Raw genomic sequence first — 26,713 nt, forward strand, 5'->3', positions numbered from 1 at the left:
CGGGAGTAGTAGATCAGTATGTTGGAAGGACAGGAAAAATTCAAGTGTTACTATAATTCAGTGAAAGACAAAGAGGAAAAACCACTGACAAGGCTAAAAGAGAGGTGAAGATCAGATAATGAAAGTTACTATAATTCATGATAAGGAGTAGTACTTTTATTCTAAGTATAATGGGAAGTTATTGAGGAAAGGGTAGAAAAAGCAAGGAGTTCACTTAAAAGAGTTTTTGTGAGAGGTAATACCAATGGAGATAGAAGAGAAGTAATTAAATTATGGGATATATTTGGGGATTATTACCAATAAAACTAGTCAGTCAACTGAATATGGGGCTAGTGAAAAAAAATAGTAATTGAGGAAGGAATCCTGGGTTTGGGGCTTGAACAGTTTGGAGGATGGTGGTGTCAATTACCCATCCATTTAAACCTTAAAAAGTAAAAATAAAAAATTTTCTACCTCTTCTTGTGTATGAAATATTTTTATTCAAGAGTATTTTTTATTATTATTAGTTGTTCAAAACATTACAAAACTCTTGACATATCATATTTCATACATTTGATTCAAGTGGATTATGAACTCCCATTTTTATCCCGTATACAGATTGCAGAATCACATCGGTTACACATCCACTTTTTATTCAAGAGTATTTGAAAAAGTCTACATAAAATGTTTCTGGGGGCTGGGGCTATGGCTCAGAGGTAGAGTGCTCACCTAGCATGCATGCTGCACTGGATTCAACCCTCAGCACCACATAAAAATAAAATAAAGAGATTGTGTCCACCTACAACTAAAAAATAAAATATTAAAAAAAAAGTTTCTGTGAAATGTGGGCTCATAAAAAAAAAATTCACAGTCTGGATAGCATAGTGACAGAGTGCGTGCCTAGGATGTATGAAGCCCTAGGTTTGATCCCCTATACCACAATAAATAAAGAAAGAAATTCATGAACCTAAAACTACTCTAAAAACTTAAGTTTCCTAAATTAAAAGAGAAACCCAATCAAAGAAAATCTAGAACACCATATTTTGTATAGATAGTGATGAAAAGACATGCTAAATAATATAAAGGAGATCATAATTAACACTTTTTAATTTAGTCATAATTTCTCCCAAATTATAACATATTCTGGAGAACTAAATGTTATTAAACCATTTTTCAATACTTTTAAAAAGAAATTCTAATACCATGTATTTTAGGCAAATATTATTCTCCATTCTGATAGCCCAAGAAATCTTAAAGAAAAAAAGTTATGTAAGAACATAAGAATCACTGTTAACAGACAATAGGATTCAAAATATATATTTTTTGTTTAGATAACATAACCATAGGCCTAATGGTTTCTAGCATTCCCATTACTGGTCTGTAGTCATATTATCAAAGCTTAAAATAATATGTGGCATGGCATATGTGCTCAATAAACAATAAACAAATCAACATATTTCCCTATCAATATACTATAAATGTCCTTTTCAAAATGGAGGCTATATGATTAATCTGTCAATCACTCAGAACCCTTTCATCTTCTTAAAAAACCACAGAACAACAAACTAGAGCCTTCCTTCTCCTAAAAATTTAAAACCAAATAAAAAAATACATATTTTAAGCAGACACACTTTGCATTTGAAAAACATCTACAAGACAAGAAGCATGTCTTCTTCTGCCCAGGTTAAACAAAAGAATTAGAAAGGGCCAACACTGGGTTGGGGATGTGATTCCAGCAGTGAAAAAAAAAAAAAAAAAAGAAAAGGAAGGGCCAAAGCTAGTTCTTTCAAAACTCACTATATTCTCTAAATTACGTTGGGCTTATTATTTACCCAAGATAAGACTGCTTCTCTACAAATAAGGACACAGTGTCAGGTATTGTTGTGTATACCTGTAATCCCAGTGATTCCAGGCCTCAATAAGGCATAGGCAGGAGGATCTCAATTTTGAGGGTAGTCTTAGCAATTCTGAGACCCTAAATTGGTCTGCCTCAAAATTTAAAAAAAAAAATTTATATATATATATATATATATATATATATATATATGAAAAAAGAGCTGGGAATGTAACCCAGTGCTAAAGCAACCCTGGGTTCAATTTGTACAATATCATGCTTTTTATGGAATGACAGCATTATATATGATTTTCTTTTTGTGACTCTCAAGTTTTCTATATCAAACACATATTACTTTTATAATTAGAAAAAAATACAATTTTTAGCTGGGCAAAGTAATGCACACCTGTAATCCCAGAGAGTTGGAAGTCTGAGGCAGGAAGATAATGAATTCAAGGCCAGCCTAAGCAAATTAGCAAGATCCCAAGCAACTCAGCAAGACCCACACATATATATAAACAAGTAACTTCTCAACTGTTGAGAGCCACAGCCAAAGGGGCCCCAGCAAACTTCCAGCTGCCGGCTGATGATTGGCTCACAGCAGCCCCAGCAACAACTAGCTGATTGGCTCCTCTGCGGAGCTGCTCATTGGGGGACTTCTTTGGCTCCGCCCACGCAACCCAGCCAATCGGCCTCAAGAGCAGGAGGATTGTGGGAGGTGGAGAGGCTGGTTTGGGGGTGAGAGGCTTGTGGGAAGCCGGTGGTGGCAGTTGGGCTCTGAGACTTTTTTCCTGAGGAGCAGTTTTGTTTGGCGTTTGTAGTTCTAAAAATAAAGTTAGTTTCTTTTGACAAGTGGCTCCTGAATTGTGCCCAGCCAGCCTGCGGACTGCTCGCCCCTGAGGGCAGGGCGAGAGGATGGGTAGCCATTCTAAGTTTCCTCTTTTGTTTTGCTTCATTTTTGTTTTAAGTTGCCTGTCCCTGGAGATGAGTGAGACGGAAGAAAAACCGCTCACATCTGAGGAAAAACTATTTGTGTCTGAGGAACAGATAGGGAGAAAGGACGGATGCACATGTCAGGAGGATAGAAAGGCTATAATGAATTTTTGTTGTTCCATTTTTATTGCATTCTGTCTCGGTTTTGTTTGGCGTCATCTTGTTGGGTTGTATTATAGTAGAAATACGGGATCAGAAATTAGTAAAAAACAAACTGAAAGACTGTTAAGTAAATTGTTAGAGGAAGGAGGCATCTCAGTAAAATCAAGAACAGTCAGGGCATACGTTGATACAATACAAAAATGTAGCCCATGGCTTTTAAAGGAGGAGTTGTTAAATATATCACAGTGGGACCATCATGGTGAAGATTTAAAAAGAATAGAAAAGAACAACCCAGGGACTCTGCCAGTTGGCACATTGCCATTGTGGACGTTGGTATCTGGTTTGCTTAGTCCAAAGCCTTCAGTTCAGACAAAGGTAGAGAAAGGAGAAGACATATTGATTCAAGTAAAAGAGAAGGTCTCTCAAATTAGTCAGAAAGAGGAAAAGATTCAAGTAAAAGAGAAGGTCTTTTGAGCTAGTGAGACAGAGGAAGGAAGTTTAGAGCAGAAAAAGCCATCAGGGGAAAAGTTACAACAGGAGACTGCTAATAACACCTTTCTATCAGAGAGCGTAAGTGTCCAACCAACAGCACCACCTCTATAGGAGACTGCTACTAACAGCATTCTATCACCAGAGGGCATAAGTGTCCAATCAACAGCACCACCTCCATATGCTAGGAGACTCCCAACCCCCGCAGTTGATAGTTGGGATCCTGAGACAGGATCTCAAGTATGCCCTGTATTTGAGGTAGGAGGGCAGCGAATTTACCAGGGTTTAAATTTCAAATCAGTGAAGGAGCTAAAAGAGGCTGTAACAACCTATGGTCCTCAAGCACTCTTCACTGTAAGCTTGGTCGAATCCATTACCAACGTAAACATGACGCCAGCAGATTGGGCTAATATTTGTAAAGCTGTGCTAAATGGAGGACAATACCTGTTATGGAAGGTTGCCAATGAGGAATTTTGCAAGAAGACGGCTAGGCGAAATGCAGCAGCTGGTTATCCTCAGAGAAATCTAGATATGTTGTTAGGAAAGGGACCTTACGAGGATCGGCAGCAACAAATTGCATATGATCCTGGTGTATATTTACAAATTGCTGTAGATGCAGTTAAGGCATGGAAGACTTTACAAGGACCTGGAGGTTTACAAGGTCAATTATCTAAGATAATACAAGGAGCTAATGAACCTTATGCTGAATTTATAGATAGGCTTATTCAAACAGCTACCAAAATTTTCGGGAATACAGAACAAGCAATGCCATTAATAAAACAACTGGCTTATGACCAAGCAAATCGTTGGTGCAGAGATATCATTAGACCATGGAAACAGGAAGATTTAAACACATATATTAAATTATGTAGAGACATTAATGAACAAGAGCAAGTCATGGCAGCTGCAGTAAAACAGGCTTTAGATGGCAGAGACATTAATGAACAAGGGCAAATTGTGGCAGCTGCAGTAAAACAGGCTTTAGATGCCAGAGACATTAATGAACAAGGGCAAATTGTGGCAGCTGCAGTAAAACAGGCTTTATATGCCAGGCCAAGAACATGCTACAATTGTCAACAAACAGGACATTTTAAAAGGAATTGCCCCATAGGAGGAGGGTTTAACAAAACTAGGTATCAAACGAGTAGAATACCGGGTATTTGCCCACGATGCCATAGAGGGAGACATTGAGCTAATGAATGCCATTCTCAAACCACCATAGAGGGTACTCCATTACACTGGGCTAATGAATGCCGTTCTCAAACCACCAAAGAGGGTACTCCATTATCAAAAAACGAACAAGGACAAGGTGTTTATCCACAATATCATGGACAAAGGCATGGGGCTCTGTTGCCAAAAAATGGACAGGGGGCCCCAAACCACAAATATACGGAGCACTGGAGGAACCCAGCAACCCCAGCAACCCCATCAGGGTAGTGACCAGGACATCAGATCCCTCATCAGACAATCCAGAGGGAGCGCAGGGTTGGACATCTGCGCCTCCGCCAAATCAGTACTAACTCCAGAGACGGGAGTTCAAATCATTCCCACAGGGGTGAAAGAACCTCTTCCCAAAGGAACAGTAGGCTTATTATTGGGACGCAGCTCTTCTACTCTAAAAGGACTTTTGATAAGTCCTGGGGTAATTGATCCCGATTATGAAGGTGAAATAAAAATTATAGCCAGTTCTCCAAAGGGTATATCAGTAATTTCACCAGGAGATAGAATAGCACAGTTACTAATAATACCAAGCCTTCATGATAAATTTTCCAGTCATGCTATAGAAAGAGGTTCCAAGGGATTAGGCTCCACAGGTGTAGATTGGGCTATGCTTTCTTTAAATTTAGATTCTCGCCCCATGCTAAAACTAAATATTCAAGGATATGAATTTAATGGGCTACTGGATACAGGTGCAGACCTTAGCATCATCTCTCGTCAAGAATGGCCAAAACATTGGCCATTACAACAAGCCACTCAAACACTTCGAGGCCTAGGAGTGGCGACTAATCCCGATAGAAGTGCAATGGTATTAGATTGGAAGGATCCTGAAGGATGTGAAGGAACTATACAGCCATATGTATTGGATCATCTTCCCGTAAATTTATGGGGACAAGATGTCTTAGATCAATTAGGTTTGACATTAACAAATAATATCATTCAAAATGCACCCACTATTATGGCTAGACAAGGTTTTAGGAAAGGAAAATGATTAGAAAAACAAGAACAAGGTATAGCAGCACCAATACAAATAGATCAAGGAACAGACAGACATGGGTTGGATTTTCACAAAGGGCCACTGAGACAATAAAAATTACATGGAAATCAGAAAGACCAGTATGGGTTCCTCAGTGGCCCTTGACTAAAGAAAAGACACAAGTAGCCCATGATCTGGTCAAACAACAATTAGCGGAAGGACATATACAACCTTCTGTATCTCCCCATAATACTCCCATTTTTGTCATCAAAAAGAAATCTGGTAAATGGAGATTATTGCAAGATTTAAGAGCCATTAATAATGAAATGGTCATTATGGGACCTGCTCAATCGGGGATTCCTCAATTGTCTGCTTTGCCAAAAACTTGGTATGTTTTAGTTATAGATATTAAAGATTGTTTTTTTTTCAATTCCACTTCATCCTGAGGATAGTCCACGTTCTGCATTTACTATCACTGCACTAAATCATGAAGGTCCTGATCAGAGATATGAATGGAAAGTACTCCCTCAAGGGATGGCTAACAGCCCAACTATGTGTCACATTTATGTTAACAAAGTAATCCAGCCACTTAGAAATCAAAATCCTGAGCTACAAGTATTTCATTATATGGATGATGTATTATTAGCACACAAAGCTAAAAACACATTGCTAGAATGTTATGCCACACTTACAAATTTATTAAAAAATTATAATCTAGAGATAGCAATAGATAAAGTACAATTAAATTTTCCAATTAATTATTTAGGAGTTCTATTATCCTCAACCATGGTCCGTCCACCGAAAATTCAAATACAAGTAGATCAACTCAAATCACTTAACGACTTTCAAAAGTTATTAGGAGACATAAATTGGATGAGGCCTTATCTAGGTATTCCAACAGGAGAATTGGGACCTTTATTTGATATCCTAAAAGGTCCATCAGATCCAAATTCACCCCGAATGTTAACGCCTGAAGCAAGAAAGGCATTAAAAATCATTGAAACATATATGGAAAATATGCATTTGGATAGAATTGATATAATTTTGCCTTTATTATTTATTGTACTACCAACAAAAAATATTCCTACAGGAGTATTTTGGCAAGAAGGTCCATTATTATGGATACATTTATCTTATTCTCCTAACACTATTCTTACTAGGTATCCTGAGGCTGTAGGACAATTAATACTCAAAGGAATAAAAACAGCAAAGGCAGTGTTTGGAATTTCTCCTAATAAAATTATTACTCCATATACTATGAATCAAATTGATGAATTAGCTAATGAGTTAAATACTTGGGCAATAATCATGTGCAAATCTAATGTTTCATTTGATAACCACTTAACATCTAATCCTTTATTGTCTTTTTGGTCATTGCATCCTGTAATTTTTCCAAAAATGACAAGAAAAACACCTATCATGAATGCTCCAAATATATTCACTGAGGGGTCAAATAATGGTACAGCAGCAATAGTTACACCTGATCAAACTTTTACATTTTTAGTACCCAAACAATCAGCTCAAAAGGTAGAGCTTAATGCAGTATTACAAACTTTTGTGATGTTTAAAAATTCTATATTTAATTTATTTTCCGATAGTCAGTATATAGTTAATGCTATAGTATCCCTTGAAGATGCTGGTAGGATTTCCCCTTCTTCTACTGTTTTCTCTTTGTTTTCCACTATACAAAGTTTAATCTGGGACAGAAAAGATCCATTCTTTATAGGACATATCAGGGAACATACAGGATTGCCTGGAGCACTTAGTTTGGGCAATGATTTAGCAGATAAAACTACACATGACATACATATTTTCTCTACACTAGAAGAAGCTATAAATTTTCATAAAAGGTTCCATGTCAATGCTAATACTTTACAAAAGCGTTTTAAAATAACTAAGGATCAAGCTAGACAAATAATAAAACAATGTCAAAATTGTGTGACCTTTTTACCACAAGTTAATCTTGGAGTCAATCCTAGAGGATTGATACCTAACCATATTTGGCAGATGGACGTCACACACTTGCCAGAATTTGGAAAATTAAAATATTTGCATGTTACAGTTGATACTTCTTCTGGATTTTTGATGGGCTCCCTTCATGCCGGAGAAAAAACTAAAGATGTTATAGCTCATTGCTTACAAAATTTTGCCACTGTGGGCATTCCAAAACAGTTAAAAACAGATAATGCCCCTGGTTATACTTCTACCTCTTTTAAACAATTTTGCTCATCATTTGGCATTACTCATCTAACAGAAATCCCATACAATCCACAGGGACAAGGCATAGTTGAAAGAGCTCATCAAACTATTAAAATGTACTTATTAAAGCAAAAAGATGGAATTGGGAAGGGGTATATATTCCCCAAAGATAAACTTAAAATAACCCTTTTTACTCTAAACTTTTTAAATTTGGATTCATCAGGACTTAGTGCTACAGAAAGGCATATGTGTCCAAAAAATGTACATAAGCCCAAGGTACTTTGGAAAGATATTCTAACAGGACAATGGAAAGGTCCTGACCCAGAAATTGTCTGGAGTCGGGGGCCTGTTTGTGTGTTTCCACAGGGAGAACAGCAGCCGATTTGGATTCCAGAGAGATTAACTAAAGCGATTTCTACAGACCAAAAAGAAGATGATTTGGCTCAAATCCATAACAGCTGATATCCAAAACTCCAATTTGGCTATCCTTACATCTGCGACAGAACCAGGATGCTTTTTTCAATATCTGTTTTATTATTGCCCTTTCCCATATCATGAAGTTCTATTTTGTTTTTTGAGCTCATACAGACCTAGGTTAATCTTTTGCTGATCAGTTCTATTTTTTTTTTTTTTTACTATAGAGTTTTTAAACATTGCAATGGAGATTTAACCTGTAAAAAGTTATAAGGCCTTTACTATTATGTTATGTGTTGTATATATTATATTATGTGTGCACACTTGTGTTTTGTGTTATATGTTTGAATGTACGTATGTCCATATATCATATATGATGAGCGCTCATGAAAAAATGGATCCAAATATATTTTTTTTTATTCACGTGATTTAAATGGTTTAATTTAAATTGGGTAAATAACTGTTAAGAATTGTTTTAATATGTAAACAAAAAAGGAGGTTAACAGATCTGTTTGTTTACTTTCACCTTTCCTTTTCATTATATTTAATAATTCTCTTCAAGATAATGTAAATTGTTAAGAAAATTGTTTTCTTTTAGTGCCTTCTGGAATGTTACACAATTTTTTCTTTAACCATTATTGCCAGAATTCCTATCTTCATCCCAGTGCCGGTGAAGATAATGTAAATTGTTAAGAAAATTGTTTTCTTTTAGTGCCTTCTGGAATGTTACACAATTTTTTCTTTAGCCATTATTGCCAGAATTCCTATCTTCATCCCAGTGCCAGTGAAGACAATGTAAATTGTTAAGAAAACTGTTTTCTTTTAGTGCCTTCTGGAATGTTACATAATTTTTTCTTTAGCCATTATTGCCAGAATTCCTATCTTCATCCCTGTACCGGTGAAGACAAAGATAAAACTAATCTATAGTTTCTGCAATAGCCATCACTGAACTGCTTACAGAACTTGCCTAAACTATGTGTCACTTGTATGCATTGTGAACTATCTGTTGGTGCAGCGACTTGTGATAGTGTCGGGGTATTTTTGCTGATGATGTCATCGGTGGTACAATTTTTCCAACAAGAGCTGTCAATTGGCTTGGTGTATCTTCCCCCCTTCTGCTTGTCATGATCATTCAGCTAAAATTTGGGGGCCAACAGAGGTGAGGCAAAGAACCTCACCCCCCTGCTGGTACAAAGACCTCTCCACAGGTATGGCTGTATACTGGAGCAGTAGTCAATGACGGGTAAGATCCAATTACAATGGTACCAACCTAAGACAGGAGGCTGACGCCCTGAGGTCAGCTTATCCGAAGACGGGTAAGGACCATATGTAGTATTGGACAACCTAAGGCAGGCACAGTCCCTAAGCCACATGCTTGTTGTTTAAACAGAGAGGGGGAGATGTTGAGAGCCACAGCCAAAGGGGCCCCATATATATAAACAAGTAACTTCTCAACACCATCATATTTATATGTTTTCTTATGCTTTTGGTAGTACTGGCCTCAATTTTCAATTATTATTTGCATATCTGATCTACACTGAGTTTAACATTAAGGCAGAAATATATATCTTTTTTCTTTGTGGTACTGGAAATTGAATCCAGGGTCTCACACTTGCTAGGCAAGCACTCCACCACTGAGCTATATTTCTAGCCCTTTTTACCTTTTTATCTATTTTGAGACAGAGCCTCACCCTCACTAAATTGGCCAGGTTGGCCTCAAACTTGTGATCATTCTGCTTCAGCCTGCTGAGTAACTGGGATTACAGGTTTGTGCCTTTGTGCCTGTCTATATTTTCTTTTAACTCTTTTATCATGAATTAGATGACCGGAGAATATTTTAAACTACCAGATAAGGGTCTACAAAATATAAGAATTATTGTTGCATTTGGGAAATTCATTTGAATGGTTATTACAAGAATTGCAACAGTATAATGTGTCAAGTGCTTACACATATTAACTCATCAATTCTTCACAACATCTTATGAGAAAGGTACTATCTTATCACCTCTTAAAAGAATGAGAAATTATGTCATAGGGTTTTAATAAAGACTAAAGCACAGAGGAACTGTCTCCAGATTAGCCATTCTTAATATCTGAACTAGAATGCTATTTAAAGGATGAACAGAAAAAGTGGGAACAGAAAAAATAACAACCCAAAAAGTGATAAAGTGAAGAATGAGATCAAGTCACAAATGGACTTACAAGAAGATTTAGGCAAAAAATTTAAAAAGATGGGCACATGGGAAATACAATATATCTTTATTTATTTTTATAAATCTCTAGCTTCAAAAGAAAAAAAATTTCCTCTTTCCTTATTTAGGTGCTATCTCTAAAGCTGAGTCTCTTAGCTAAGGTTTCTCAGCTGTTAACACCTATGCACTGCCACAAGGTAACAGTGCTCTGAAGAGCAGGTAATAATAAATAATTGTCACATAAACTGTTGCTAACATTAAATTCTTTTAAGAGTAAAAGCCAAAAGTAGTAGCAGAGGCCTATGATTTCACTGGTTGATCTTTTGTTCTTTGTCTTTCTGTGCAAATAGTCTAAAATCTTTCAAATTATCTATATTTCTCTTACAACATGTCTACTACATATCTTCAATATTTTACTTTTCCCAAAAAACTTAGTCCAATTTGGGTGACAACATGGCTCTGGGAAGTTAATTTTTAGTGCTTTGTGCAAAGCTGAAAGTCAAACAAAAGGTAAGCTCTATTCCTCACAGATTAGAAGGGAACTTTCCAGAATGAGCTCATCTGATCCTAAGCTTTACCCACCATAAAGTAATGAGAATTTCATCTTTCCTTCTCTGGCTTGCATTGGTGATACCATTGCCTCAAAGGCTCTCCTATATACATAAGATAGAAAAAATATTTTCAATTTCTGATTTTTTAAAAAATACCTTTATTTTAAAAGTATATACTCATAAGAGTGTAGGCTCAGGTTGGAGTTGTGGCTCAGTGGTGGAGCACTTGCCTAGAATGTGTGAGGCACTGAGTTTAATCCTCAGCACCATATAAAAATAAATAATTTTTTTTCCAGAAATTTTTAATTGATTTTATTATTATTTTTTTAAATACATGATAACAGTGGAATGCATTACAATTCTTATTACACATACAGAGCACAATTTTTCATATCTCTGTATATAAAGTATGTTCATGCCAATTTACATATATAAACATACTTCTGTAAATCAAAATCGTCCTTTGTTCATATTTGTAAGCTTTTCTGAGTATAAACAGCCAAACTGAACTAGTAGCATCTCCGAGAAAAAGCATTTTTTTTAAGAAATAATACAGTTCAACTACAGATTGCCAATGTTAAGACCCACAAGCCTAAAATCCAAAAGCTCTCTACAATTTAATTTTGATATTATGACTGTTTTCTAAGGATTTATTATACAAAATTAGCCTCAATTTTCTAGTCTATAAAATATGAATTAAAGTAACCACTGCTATGAAAAATCATGACATTCTTATTAGATACTGCTGAGGCATTTATAAATTGCTAAAAAATTGTTACCTTATGATAGAAAGACTGCTTAACCTATGAACATACTTGTTTAGAAAACAAACTTAAGTAATGAGTGACTGCTCTCTCTAGATATTTTATTCTAATATAGTGATCATTTTCAAGTAGAGGGATGTGATGTAACCCACAGAGAAATGATAGGGTAGCACCAAAGAGAGTAGAGAAGGTATAGCTAAAGGTTATACAAAAATGGCAGATCTTAGCCTCTGTTACATGTCTTTCTTTTTTGATTCCTCACTCTGTTGATTTCTTAGACTTTTTTTTTTTTTAATCACCAATGTGAACAATGTGAGATTGATGACACTAGCTTTGTGTAGTTTTACTCTCTACTTGGAAAATTTTACAAATTTAAAGGAATATATATATTCATTTTCTTATTTTTTTCAGAAGTTCAATTTTAAAAAGAGTAATAATATTTTAAAATTTTAAAACATATAACAGTCTCACTTATTTTCTAATTTGTCAGTGACACATTGGTGCTAGATGCTCTGAATAGGACAGGAGAGGAAATTCTTACAGTTAAGTATTTGAAAAACTAAGAGAAATAATGTATACTATTACTTAACTGTAAAAAAACTGATGTTTCAGTATAACCTTGTGATGATAAATTCTAGGTATAATTAATGAGAGGAAAATTAATAAAATTTTCTAGTTACTTTAAATCCATTTATAGTAATATCAATTTTAAATCCTGAAAGCTAAATATACACATTCAGAACAACTAGAAAAAAAAAATACATGCCTTGTAAAAACAATGACATTTCCAAAAAAAGAAGTTAGTCAAAAGCAAGAGCAAAATTACATGATTATACGAGGCTAAATTTATAAAATATACTAAGTAAACATCAAAAAAGTAAAATAAACATACAACTCTTTATCCCCTCATCAAATTATTCTAAAAATACTAATATTGCCACTCCAAAAAATTAAGGCATAAAAATCTCTTTTTAATTTCTTTTTTTAAAATGATTTTATTTATTAATTTTGCATTATAATTCTTAATGCACCATTCACCATTATACAATAATTTATCATATCTCTGATTATATATAAGGTAAGTTGACACCAAATTCACATCTTCATACATGTATTTTGTATAATTTTGTATATTTCACCATCCATGCTATTCCCCTTCTCCCTTCCTTTCCCTCCCACCCCTATTCCCTTGCTCTCCCTCCCAACCCCATTTTGAGTCACCCCCCCTTTATATCAGAGAAGACATTTGGCATTTGTTTTTTGGGGATTGGATAACACTTAACATAATCTGCTCTAATATCATCCATTTCCCTGAAAATGCCATGATTTTATTATTTTTTATTTCTGAGTAATATTCCATTGTGTATAAATGCCACATTTTTTTTATCCATTCTCCACTGAAGGACATCTAGGTTGGTTCCACAGTTTAGCTATTGTGAATTGTGCTGCTATGAACATTGATGTGGCTGTGTCCCTGTAATATGCTGTTTTTAGGTCCTTTGGGTATAGTCAGAGAAGAGGAATAGCTGGGTCAAATGGTGATTCCATTCCTAGTTTTCCCAAGGAATCTCCATACTGCTTTTCAAATTGGCTGCACCAATTTATGACATTGCTTCAATTCAATCCTTTAACTCTTCCCCTCTAACATTTACTTTTAGCTCCTATGGCAACTTCTTTGTTGGCTCAAATCTCTAAAAAAGTCTAAAAAATAAGGCTTTTTATGAGAGGCCACTGATTATTGATGTTCTTTAGTCTTATAAAAGAAAACTTGTATATATTATTAAAACTGGATGGCATGTGGTATATGGTATATTAGTCTTCCACATGTACTGAAGTTCATTAAAAAAGGCTTACAAATCAGATTATTTTATTATTTAAAGTATAATAATGATCTTATCTTATGAAGAATACAAAATAAAATCTATTATCACAAAATGGTTTGTTCTAGTTCTTTTTACTCTTTTATCCTTTTCTTCCTATATTAAGTTGTAAGTTCTTGACAATTTACTAAACACTGAACTTATCAATGTATTTATAAAGGTATGATTTGAATTGAAATATAAAATAGTACAGGAATTTAAATGGTAAAAAAAAGCTCAAAGGAAATTTCCCTGCAGAGGAACTGAATTCTTTTTTATGTCACGTTTGTCTTGTAGATGCTTACATAGTTCATTTCTCTATCTCACTCACTCCATAAAGCTTATTACATTGGCTTATACATGTTCCCTGAGCTTGTCTGAACCATAGAATACCATCAATAACTTCCTTACTTTTGGCCTTTGAATCATTTACTTGAAGATCACAAATAGGTGCAAAAAAATATTTCTGGAGATGGAGAAAAACAAAATAAAAACTTGTACTTACAACTTGAGATTCACGAGCTTTAGGAAACATTTTGGCAACATTGAGGCCATCAATGACTATATCAAAAGGAGGACAGGATTTTACAAAGTTCTCAAACCTCTTCAGTTCCTAAAAAAGAAGTCAGACAAAACATTAACAAGAACTTAATTACAAATAAAGTGACTTTCTTATTATTTTGATAATTCAAAATATTCTTCCCTTAAAAATACATACATATATAAATATACTCTCAAAATGAAATCTGAAAAAGTCAGCCTAATGGATGCAAATGCATATAATTAACTTATATAGTTTTATAATCTCATAATGCTTTAATTTCACAGAGTATCTTCATCTGCAATTTCATTTGACCTGTACCCACCCTATGTAGCTGCTAAATTGATTCACACAATAAGCAAAAAGACAAACAAAATGTCAAAATTCCTAAGTCCTGTCTTGTAATTGAACCTCAGAAATGCCAGCCTACCAGTACAACTGTGCTAAAAGAACAAGGCTCTAAAATTTTTACCTCTTCTTTTATCATTAATAGTTTTTTATTTATATATGGCTATTTGAAGAAGTGGAGATCATTAATTCAACAAATACTTGGGGGTTTCTGTTTGTATTTGAGATGGTATCTATGTTGACCAAGCTGGGCCTGAATTCAAGATCCTTCTGACTTAGCCTCCTGAGTTGCTGGGGTTACATGTATGCATCACTGTGCCCTGCTCTAACAAATATTTGCTTAGCCCTTTAGCAAGAAAGACAACAATTCCTAATTTAATGGAGACCTGTGGGAAGGCATACAAAATAAGTCAAATTAATGTTATATTATATATTAAATGTGATGAGTGCTATGGGGAATAAAAAGAAAGGGAAGGGTTCTGACATCTGGAAGTGATAAAATAGTTTGTGCTGGACTACCAGATAATAATAGAAATTCTAGATTAAAACCCAAAACTACATTTGAAGGTACTAAAGAATGACCAAAAGCAGGCAGAAACTGAAAGGGACATGATATTTGGAAGGTTTGGTAGTTTTAAAACATTGAATAGTGCTCATGCATTCAATTCACTAGTAACAGAAAAAACAAAATACCACAGGTCTGAAATTTCTTTAACACTTCTCCCACCTCAAAAGGTGGCTGGGATTGTGGTTCAGCTATAGAGCCTAGCATGTGCGAAGCCCTGGGTTTGATCCTCAGCACCACATAAAAATAAATGAATAAAATAAAGGTATTGTGTCCCACTACAACTAAAAAATAACTATTTCTTTAAAAGGTAGAGTAATTATAATTCACTCTTCTTGAATATCCTTTGTAGTGAATGAAGGAGATCAGAAGTGAGGCTCTATGACTTCTGAGGATAGGAAATAAAAGACACTATACCTTTAAATGCTTACATAAAAACAAGAAAGACCTGCAATTATTTTATGTAATTTTTCACTTTAAGAAGCTAGAAAAAAAAGGAGTATATCAAATTTCAAAGAAAGTAGAATAATAAAAAGCAGAAATAACAAGGTAAAAGTTGAAAAAAATTTAACATCAATCTCTATTTCATCTCATATACAAAACCTTTTTCTACATGGATCATAAACCTAAACCTAAAAGCCCAAACTATGAAGTTTCTGAATGAAAATTGGAGAATTCTTTGCAATACCAGATAGGCAAAAACTTCTTGAGCAGCAAATAGAGTCATCATTAATATTCATGTAGTGAGCTCCTTGATACAAAACCCCTCTAATGAACAGAACATAATTTTTGTAGTATTCTGGCCAAAAATTCATTCAGAAAATTTAATCATAAGGAAATATCAGATAAATCTAAATGGAGAGGCATTCTAAAAAACAATAGACCTATTTTTTTTTAAGTTGCGGTGAAAGACAGACAAAACTAAAATTTTCCCTACTCGCTTTAAACTCAGTTTAAAATAAAACATGACAACTAAATGCAATGTGTGATACTGAACTGAATTTAGGGAAAAGAAAAGCATATAAAGGACATTATTGGGACAGTGACAAAAACTATGAACCATGGATTTAAGATGAAAAACTCTCTTTGGACCAATATTGACTCATTAGGGAAATATTTACAGTAAGAAACTATTATACATCCACTAGAATGGCTGAAATTAAGAAGTCTGACTATAATAAGTATATGGAGCAACTGGAATGATTAGACATTGCTGGCAGAAATGCAGAATGACACAACAACTTTGGAAAATAATTTGGCAATTTCTTTTTAAAAATTTATTTTTATTAGCTATTCATGATATTACAATAATCTTGGCGATTCATACATTTGAATCATTGGGGTATAATTTCTCATTTTTCTAATTGTACAGATTGCAGAATCACACTGGTCATAGAGTCACCTATATACATACTGTCAATTTCTTATAAATTTAAGCATATACTTATACTGTAACAGTGGTCCACTTTACCTTTTTTAAATTTGGCTAACTTCACTTAGCATTATCTTCTCTAACTCCATCCATTTACCTGCAAATGCCATAATTTTATTCTTTTATTGCTGAGTAATATTCCATTGTGTATATATGCCACATTTTTTAAAAATCCATTCATCTATTGAAGGGCATCTAGGTTGGTTCCACAGTTTTGCTATTGTGAATTGTGCTGCTATAAACATTGATGTGGCTGTGTCCCTGTAGTATGCTGTTTTTAAGTCCTTTAGGTATAGAACAAGGAGTGGGATAGCTAGGTCAAATGGTGGTTCCATTTCCAATTTTCCAAGAAATATTCATACTGCTTTCCATATTGGCTGCACAATTTGCAGTCCCACCATCAGTGTATGAGTGTACCATTGTCTCCACATCCTCGCCAACATTTATGGTTGTTTGTATTCTTAATAGCTGCCATTCTGAATGGAGTGAGATGAAATCTTAGTAGTTTTGATTTGCATTTCTCTAATTGCTAATGATGATCATCAGTGTTTCATGTATTTGTTGACTGACTGTACATCATCTTCTGAGAAATGTCTCTTCAGGTTCTTGGCCCATTTGTTGATTGGATTATCTTTTGGTGTTTAGCTTTTTGAGTTCTTTATATACCCTAGTGATTAGTGCACTATCTGATATATGAGGGGTAAAGATTTGCTCCCAAGATGTAAACTCTCTATTCATCTCACAGATTGTTTCTTTTGCTGAGAAGAAGTTTTTTATTTCGATTCCATCTCATTTATTGATTCTTGATTTTAATTCTTGTGCCACAGGAGTCTTATTAGGGAAGCAGGGGCCTAATCCCACATGATGGAGAATAGGGCCTACTTTTTCTTCTATTAGATGCAGGGTCTCTGATTGTATTCCTAAGTCCTTGATCCATTTTGAGTTGAGTTTTGTGCATGGTGAGAGATGGAGGTTTAATCTCATTTTGTTGCATATGGACTTCCAGTTTTCCCAGCACCATTTGTTGAAGAGGCTATCTTTTCTCCAATGCAAGTTCTTGGCACTTCTGTCTTTTGAATATAGCCCTTGCTGCTTATTTTATTTTTTTTAAATGTTTATTTTTAATTATAGCAATATCTTTATTTTATTTTTATGTGGTGCTGAGAATCAAACCCAGTGCCTTAAGCATGGTAGGCTGAGCCACAAGCCCAGCCTGATGCTTATTTTAAAGGGACATGTTTATTTGTTTGTTTGTTTTTTCCATTTCCTCTTCTCCCTCTCCCCTTCTCTAACCTAGAAGTGGGGAAATAAGATTACCTTGAGTTATCTGTTCTCCACAGAAAGATGTCACCAGAAGAACTAGGAAGAACTATCTCCCAAACTAACAAATGAATTTCAACACACCGTCAGGCTACATCTGGGACTCCTTGGCCAGGGCACACTTGGAATGTAGCCTGAACAGCTTCTTTAAAAGCCCTCTGTTTTCCCTGATGGGTAGATCCACAGCCTCTAGGACTAGAGTCCCCTGTGTTTCTCCTTTGCTAGCAAAGCAATAAGACTTTTTCCTTTTACTCAAAATCCTGTCCTCATTAAATTGGCATGAACTGGCACTGGGGACAAGGACTGAGCTTTTGGTAACAACTGAGCAATTCCATTCTAGATATATGTACAAGAAGAATGAAAACAAACACCTGTACAAAGACTTACAAGTGGATGTTGATAGGAGCTTTATGCCTAATTGCCAAAATTAGGAACAATTCACATGTAATTTTTTGTTTCTATGCTGGGGATGGAACCTAGGGTCTCATGCATGCTAGGCAAGTGCTCTACCACTGAGCTACATCCCTAACCCCAAATTGGAAACAATTCAAATTAGTGAATAAATGAAAAAAAAAAGTGGCATATCTAGACAATGAAATACTATTCAGCTATTACAAGAAACTGCTGCCAGCACATTGTGGTGCATGCCTATAATCCCAGTGGATCCCAAGTTCAAAGCCAGCCTCAGCAACTTAGAGAGACCCTGTATCAGAAAAAAAAGGGTGGGGGGCTGGGGATGTACTCAGTGGTTAAGTACCCTTGGGTTTAATCCCGAGTACCAAAAAACAAAACAAAAAAGCTACTGCTGATACACACAAACGTGTCGGTGCACACCTGTAGTTCCAACAACTCAGGTTGCTGAGGCATGAGACCCAAAGTTCCAGGCCAGCCTCAGCAACTTAGCAAGGCCCTAAGAAATTTAGCAAGACTCTGTCTCAAAATTTAAAAGAGGGCTAGGAATGTGCTGAGAGGTTAAAATCAGTGAGTTCAATCCCCAGTACCACCAAAACCAACAGTAACAAGAAGACAAAAAAGCTTTATAGCATAAAAATCAAGTGATCTTAACATATGTCCAACATATTACTAGATAACATTTTCTAAACATTGTTAAGAAAGTGACTATTAAATTAACTGATTTTAGGCATAGTAGAAGTGGAAAAATAGGGGAATACCAGCTGTTTGGCTTGGAAGCATTGTTCTTAATAAGTGAGTATCAGTTAAAAAAAAAAAACCAGCATATCTATATCAAATGGCCAAATGAATCATGTGATTTCTTTAAACCACTGGATCCAACTAAATCCTAAGTAAAAAGAACACTAATATGACTATTTTAGTGTAGATAGTCTGTGTGTGCCACTGTAACTTGACAATTAATATGGAGACTAGAAAACTTTTAAATATTTCTCAAATCTTGTCAAAATAAACAGTTCAAAAGTTTACACTTTTTTTTTTTTTTTTTTGGTGTGGTGCTAGGGATTGAACCCAGGGCTTTGTACATGCAAGGCAAGCACTCTATCAACTGAGTTGTATCCCCAGTCCTTTTACACTCATTTAATAATAAGTTATAACTCTTATTTTTAATTTACTATTTATAGCTATTTCATTAACTACAATTACTACAGTATGTTATTTAAAATATTTGTATCTTATTTGAGTTTTCTGATTCCAATAAAATGAAAAAGCAAACAAACAAAACTTCCTGCTATAAATATATTAAAAATCTGGGGGCTGGGGTTGTAGCTCAGAGGTAGGCGCTTGCCTAGCATATAAGAGGCACAGGGTTCGATCCTCAGCAACACATAAAAATAAAATAATGGTACTGTGTTCACCTGTGGGGAGCCATCTCTGAGCTATTTGAATGTCTTCACTAGGGCTTGAGCCAAGGAAATTGTGGCTTGGCATTACAAGCTATCTTGTGGCTCCTCCCATTTAATGGATTGCACAATGCATGTGACCTCTGTCTTTGCTGGGCTAGGAAGACTGATCTCATAGATCTGGAGTTAGGTGTGACCCATTGGGAACTGAACAGCTCACCTCCTACCTTATTTGGCAAAGATAATTCTGTAGAAAGCCTCTGAAGGTCCCCCATATAAATAAAGCATATAAGGACCCTCACTTTCTCTTTCCAGTTTAGAAGCTCAACCCCTAAGGTCGGACAGCAGTCCTGCCCTCACTTTCAAAATTACTTTCTGTGTCCTGTGGTTTTTTTTGCCACCTTCTTTTCTTAGCTTTATTTTGCAGCCAGCTCAGACCATGCAGAGAAACCCCAAATTCCACTGCCCGCACGGGACATGGGCGAGATCCACCTATTAACTAAAAAATAAATATTTAAAAAATTCTGGAAAAAAATGCAACAAAAATACTTTTAATGAATGGTTGAACTTGCAAGTATAAAAAAGAAATCAGTTTCCAGATGCTAAAGATGAGGTATGACCTTTGAAAACCAGAAATGGTAAGTATAAGCGTTGATGTTAATGTTGTGCAGGAGAAAAGTATAGATGAAATGAGATAGGCTTGCCTTTCAATACTCCCATGGGAAAGGAAACCTACCAAAACATGGGCTCAAATGAGGGGAGAAATCAGAAGCAAACTCTTGGATAAAGCAGAAATCTTTAAAAATGACACACTAATTAATAAAAATAATATGCAAGCTATCACCACCAGCTATGTAAGTAAGAAAAAAAAAATCCCTAAGGTGGGGGGTTGGGGGGGTGGGGTGTGAAACCCTCCAGGCTTGTGTCCTAAAAGTTCAAATTTAGACAAACAATATGTGTGATTAAAAAAAAAAACCCATCATCATGCTCTCACCCAAGAATTAACACAAAAACTGGACCCCATCCAGGAATACCTCTGAGTGATGTGACATGACAAAAGCAAACACAAAATCTCTTTGGAGTGACACTATCAACAATCCAGGTCACATAGGAATTTTCTCAATCTTTAAAAAGAACAAATTACTCTAAGGATGAATTCACTAGTTCAAAATCACAAAACACAAGGGGAAACAATCTACCATATGTGAGAATCCTTTGTCACAAAAGATTAGAATCCAAAGAACTCAGGATGGAGGACAATAGAAAAATCTAAGATAATAAAAAATAATTTTGTAAAAATAATCAAAACACAAAAGAAAAATTAAATCATAAGAAAAGACAGATTGTGAAAAAAGGAAAAGCAAATTTGGAAGACAGGTTCTAAAATTAAAACTGTAAAACAACTAAAACTAAGTGGATAGGGGGAAAAACCCCAAAGTCCATCAACTGGTAAACATACAAACTGAGTAAATTCATAGGCTAGAATACTATTCAGCAATAAAAAGGAACCATTGGGATTGGAAGATGGCAGACTAGAGGGAAACAGTTTTTCTTGAAGCTTGGTGACCCGTATTAGAAATTTTGGGGTATACTAAACAAGGAAAGAGACGTCAATAGAGCCCGGTTGCTGGCGGGAGTAGCCCAATTGGCACACAAGTACCGAAAAAGTTGAGAAATACAATGGACAGTCTTAGTGTGGAAAATCCTAAAATCGGAGGGGCAGCCTGCCTTAGGCCGATCCATACGTGATTGTACAAAATAAATTGGTATATGAATTAAACCCCATGAATAACAATTGTCCACAGACATTTGAGGTAGGAGCCATTTTGAGCCTACAGCACTGCAGAGGCCAGTGAATACAGGAACTGAGAATGCAAATTTGGGAAAAAAGGGGCTGGCTCTAATATACAATACAGACAAGCACCAGCCACATGACCTAATCTGAGCGGGGCAAAATCCAGAGATAATCTGGCACAAAGAGTATATTGTGGGGGGAATATAGGTTGGAGAGGTTGAGGAGAATCCAGTTCCCTCCCCACTTTGAGTCCAGGGCATGCAGGTCCAGTTCTGTGGACTGGGAAATGGGTGGGTATTTGCTCTTGGAAACTGACCGTGAGAGGCTCAAGAATCTGAATGGGTGGGTGTGCCACATTAGGAGACCCACCCTAGGAGGCAGAAAAGAGTGTAGGATCACCTACAGTGGATCAGAAACCTAAATTGGCAGGTACGATTGCGCTTTGGGGAAGACTCCAAAAAGCCGTGAAGGGTGGTACCCTTAAGCAACAGAAACAGAGTGAGGCTGGCTTCCCCATCTTATGAATGGATCCCTGAGGAGACTCCTGGGGTACAGTCTCCCAGCATTGTATGGCATCTGACAGGCTCTAAAGGTGCGTTCATTTAATATCTTCAGGTAACTAGCTTCTTAATAAAATACCTGGGACCTCACTAGACCTAAGCTGCCCTGGCCCCAATAGTTCCTCCTACACGAAACTGCTCTCAGAGAAGTGAAGCAGCTTCACCCTGGAGAGGAGCTGACAGCATTGCCCATTGAAACTTTTTCTTACCTCAAAGAAGGAAAGGAGAGGTTTTTAAACTCCAACTGGCATCTCGGTGAGCAACACACAAAAAAGAAAGGAGTCAACAACTGGCATCCCCTAATCTTGCACCCAATATATAACTCAAGAAGAAATAGAAATGGAAAGAAAGACATTTGGGCACAGATAATGAACGAAATATATTGCCATTGATTATTTTGTTCACTGCAGTGGAAATAACTCCTTACGTTTTTTTGATCAAGATTCTTTTTTTTCTTAATTTTTTTCTAGTGCTGAAAGATCCATAGACATTTACACATGTACACATTTGTTTCTGTTTTTCTCATTTCTAGCATTTTTTGAAGGTAACTATTTTTCCTTGCTCTATCTATGAAGTGTTAGGAGTTTTGTTTAGTATAGTTTTATATAGAGATTTTGTTTTGTATCCTCTTCAATATTCTGTTCTCCTTGTTTCCCTTTTCACTAGCTAACAACCAAATTCTATTATTCTTTCATTCTTCCTTTAATTTTTTTCTTTTATTTTTCTCCTCCCTGCTCATAACTAACCTACTTGCTTTTGCATTTCCCATATTCACTTATTGAAATTGCAAACCTCTTTCTACCATCCTTCCTCTTCTTTCCTCTTAATTAACTCTGTTCTTAAAATCTCTTAGCACTAATTAGTTTATATAATGTCAGACCCCCACCACCAATACTATAGTAATAATTAATACTAAGGAAGTAAAAGATAATAGCTATTGTTTGATTTTATGCCAGACATAATACATGGTCACTTATTGTTTTACTGTTGGCAATTGCTGATTCTACCAAATGTATTTATTGTGCCAATTAATACTATAGATGTTATAAAATGAACCAAGCACTTCATTTATTGATATATATTGTATAACATAGGTCATTGACATTATTTGGCTTCCCCTAAACTATGAGGTACTAGAAACCAACAAGGACACTATAAATTCATACAAGTAGAAACACTGCTGTTCAGATCCATTCGGATAGATGGGTAGACACAAACAATATGAAAAAGCAGGGAACAAACTGTCCCAAACAATCTGGAATGCCTCAACAACAGATTCCATGGGCAACTCATTGGAAGAAATGTCAGTGAAAGAATTTAGAAGGATCATCGTTAATCTGATCTTGAGGTAAAAGATGATGTAAGGAGTGAAATCAGAGAGAAAATACAAGGAGATGGAGATCCTGAAGAATCAATCAGAAATCCCTGAAATGAAGGAATCAATAAACAAATTAAAAACTCAAAAGAAAGGGCTGGGGTTGTGGCTCAGAGGTAAAGTGCTTGCCTAGCATGTGTAAGGCCCTGGGTTCGATTCTCAGCATCACATAAAAATAATTAAATAAAGGTATTATGTCCAACTACAACTAAAAAATTTTAAAAAAACCCTCAATTGAAAGTATCACCAATAGACTAGATCACTTGGAAGACAGTTTTAGGCAGTGAATACAAAGTATATAATCTTAAAAATAAAGGTGATCATTGAGAAAAGATGTTAAGAGACCATGAAAAGAATTTTCAAGAAATATAGCATGGGGCTGGAGATGTGGCTCAAGCAGTAGTACGCTCGCCTGGCATGCATGTGGCCCAGGTTCGATCCTTAGCACCACATACAAACAAAGATGTTGTGTCCGCCGAATACTAAAAAATAATATTAAAAAATTCTCTCTCTCTCTCTCTAAAAAAAAAAAAAAGAAATATAGCATAACATTAAGGTCAAATTTAAGATTCAAAGGGCTAAATAAAGGCTCTGAAGGAAAACTAAAGGAATATTTTCAATTAAATAATATCAGAAAATTTCCTAAAACTTAAGAATGAAATGGAAAATCAAATATAGGAAGCATAGAAGACTCCAAATATACAAAGACACATTAAAAAGATAGTGCACTCACCATGATCAAAAGGTTTCATCCCAGGGATACAAGGTTGGTTCAACAAACAGAAATCAATAAACATAATTCATTACATAAATAGACTTAAAGACAATAATCATATAAATTTCTCAATAGATGCAGAAAAAGCATTGAACAAAATACAGCATCCATTCATGTTTAAAATTCCAGAAAAAAACAGGGACACAAGGAATATACCTAAATATTGTAAAAACTACATATGACAAACCCAATGGCAACATCATTCTAAGTGGAGAAAAACTGTAGCCAAAGCATGTCTATGAGTGGGAAATTCAAGAGATATGAATAGGAAAAGAAGAAATCAATCTGTCTGCTGATGACATGCTTCTATATGTAGAATAACCAAAAAACAAAACAAACAAAAAAAAAAACAGAAAACTTCTAGAACTCATAAATGAATTCAGAAAAGGAGCAGGATACAAAATTACGAACCATATATCAATTGTGTTCCTATACTCCAATGACAAATCAGCTGAAAGAGAAATTAGGAAAACCATCCATTCACAATAAGCCTCAAAATAAAATATTTGGGAATGAACCTAACAAAAAAGGTGAAAGACCTCTACAATGAATACTACAAAACACTAAAGAAACTGAGGAAGACCTTGGAAGATGGAAAGAATTCCCACCACCACCACCATGTTCTTAGGCAGAATTAATAATGTCAAATTAGCCATATTAACAAAAGGACTATAGAGATTCAATGCAATTCCCATCAAAATTCCAATGGTGTTCTTCACAGAAACAGAAAAAGCAGTCATGAAATTCATCTGGAAAAATAAAAGGCCCAGAATAGGCAAAGCAATCCCCCCAACTTTTGGGGGCATTGAATTCAGGGGCACTAAACCACTGAGCCAAATTTCCAGCCCTTTTTTGTATTTTATTTAGAACAGGGTCTCACTGAGTTGTTTATAGCTGAGGCTGCCTTTGAACTCGCCATCTTCCTGCCTCAGCCTGACGAGCCATTGGGATTACAGGCATGCTCCACCACACCTAGCCAAAACAATCCTTAATGAGAAAAGTGAAATGAGAGTCATCACTATAGGACCTTAAATTATACATCAGAGCTATGGTGGTGGGGGGAGGCCACAATATTGGCACCAAAAGAGGCAAGAAGACCAATGGAATAGAACAGAATATCCATTCATCTATTGAAGGGCATCTAGGTTGGTTCTATACACAATGGAGTATTACGCAGCACTAAAAAATGACAAAATCATAGAATTTGCAGGGAAATGGATGGCATTAGAGCAGATTATGCTAAGCAAAGCTAGCCAATCCTTAAAAAACAAATGCCAAATGTCTTCTTTGATATAAAGAGAGCAACTAAGAACAGAACAGGGAGGAAGAGCATGAGGAAAAGATTAACATTAACAGAGATGAGTTGGGGGAGAGAGAAGGGAAAGCATATGGAAATGGTAGGAGACCCTCAATGTTACATAAAATTACATATAAGAGGTTGTGAGGGGAAAGGTCGGGGGAAACAAGGGAGAGAATTGAACAACAGCAGATGAGGTAGAGAGGGAAGATGGGAGGGGAGGGGAGGGGGGATAGTAGGGGATAGGAAAGGTAGCAGAATACAACAGTCACTAATATGCCATTATGTAAAAATGTGAGTGTGTAACCAATGTGATTCTGCAATTTGTATTTGGGATAAGATGGGAGTTCATAACCCAAATGAGTAAAATGTATGAAAGATGATATATCATGAGCTTTGTAATGTTTTGAACAACCTATAAAAAATAATAATAAAAAAAGAACAGAATATAAAAGAGACAAACCCACAAAAATACAGTTATCTCATATTAGATAAAGGTGCCGAAAAATATACAAAAGATAGCCTCTTCAACAAATGGTGCTGGGAAAGCTGGAAATCCATATATAGTAGATGAAATTTAAATCCTCAAGTCCTGCACAAAACTCAAAGTGGATCAAGGACCTAGGAATTAACCAGAAATACTGGACATACTAGAAGAAAATGTAGTCCCAACAGTCCAACATATTGGCTCCCGAACTGACTTCCTTAACAAGACTCCTAAAGCACAAAAAGTAAAATAAAAAAATCAATAAATTGGAGCTGGGGTTGTTGCTCAGTGGTAGAGTGCTCTCCTAACATGCATGAGTCACTGGGTTCAATCCTCAGAACCACATAAAAATAAAGATATTGTGTCCACCTAAAACTAAAACTAAATATTTTTTAAAAATCAATAAATGGGAAGGCATCAAACTAAAAAGCTTCTTTGCAGCAAAGGAAACAATCAAGCTTGTGAAGAGATAGCCTACAGAATGGGAGAAAATTTTTGCCACCTGCACCTCAGATAAAGTGTTAATCTCAGATATACAAAGAACTCAAAAGACTTAGCACCAAAAAAAACAACCCAATCAATAAATGGGCAAAGGAACTGAACAGACACTGCTAAGAAGAAGAAATATAAATGGTCAACAAATATATGGAAAAATTTTCAACATCCCTAGTGACTGCAGAAATGCATATCAAAAGTAAACTAAGATTTCATCTCACTCCAGTCAGAATAGCAATTATCAAGAATACAAGTAACAATCTTGGCAAGGATGCAGCAGAAAAGGTACTCTCATACATTGCTGGTGGGACTGCAAATTGATGCAATCACTCTGGAAAG

General features: G+C 35.6%; 1 protein-coding gene across 4 annotated transcripts in view; it reads right to left on the reverse strand.

Annotated features, from left to right (window-relative positions):
• Nucleotides 1–26,713, reverse strand: part of Prorp (protein only RNase P catalytic subunit) — a 132,810-nt gene that overhangs the window by 81,222 nt on the left and 24,875 nt on the right. For all 4 annotated transcript variants that reach the window (XM_013357452.4, XM_021724695.3, XM_005322681.5 and 1 more), the window contains exon 5: nucleotides 14,076–14,183. In XM_013357452.4, the coding sequence (XP_013212906.2) occupies nucleotides 14,076–14,183 (108 nt within the window). The remainder of the gene's footprint in view (nucleotides 1–14,075; nucleotides 14,184–26,713) is intronic.

Source organism: Ictidomys tridecemlineatus, chromosome 5 (assembly GCF_052094955.1).
Source record: "Ictidomys tridecemlineatus isolate mIctTri1 chromosome 5, mIctTri1.hap1, whole genome shotgun sequence".
Classification (NCBI taxonomy): domain Eukaryota; kingdom Metazoa; phylum Chordata; class Mammalia; order Rodentia; family Sciuridae; genus Ictidomys; species Ictidomys tridecemlineatus.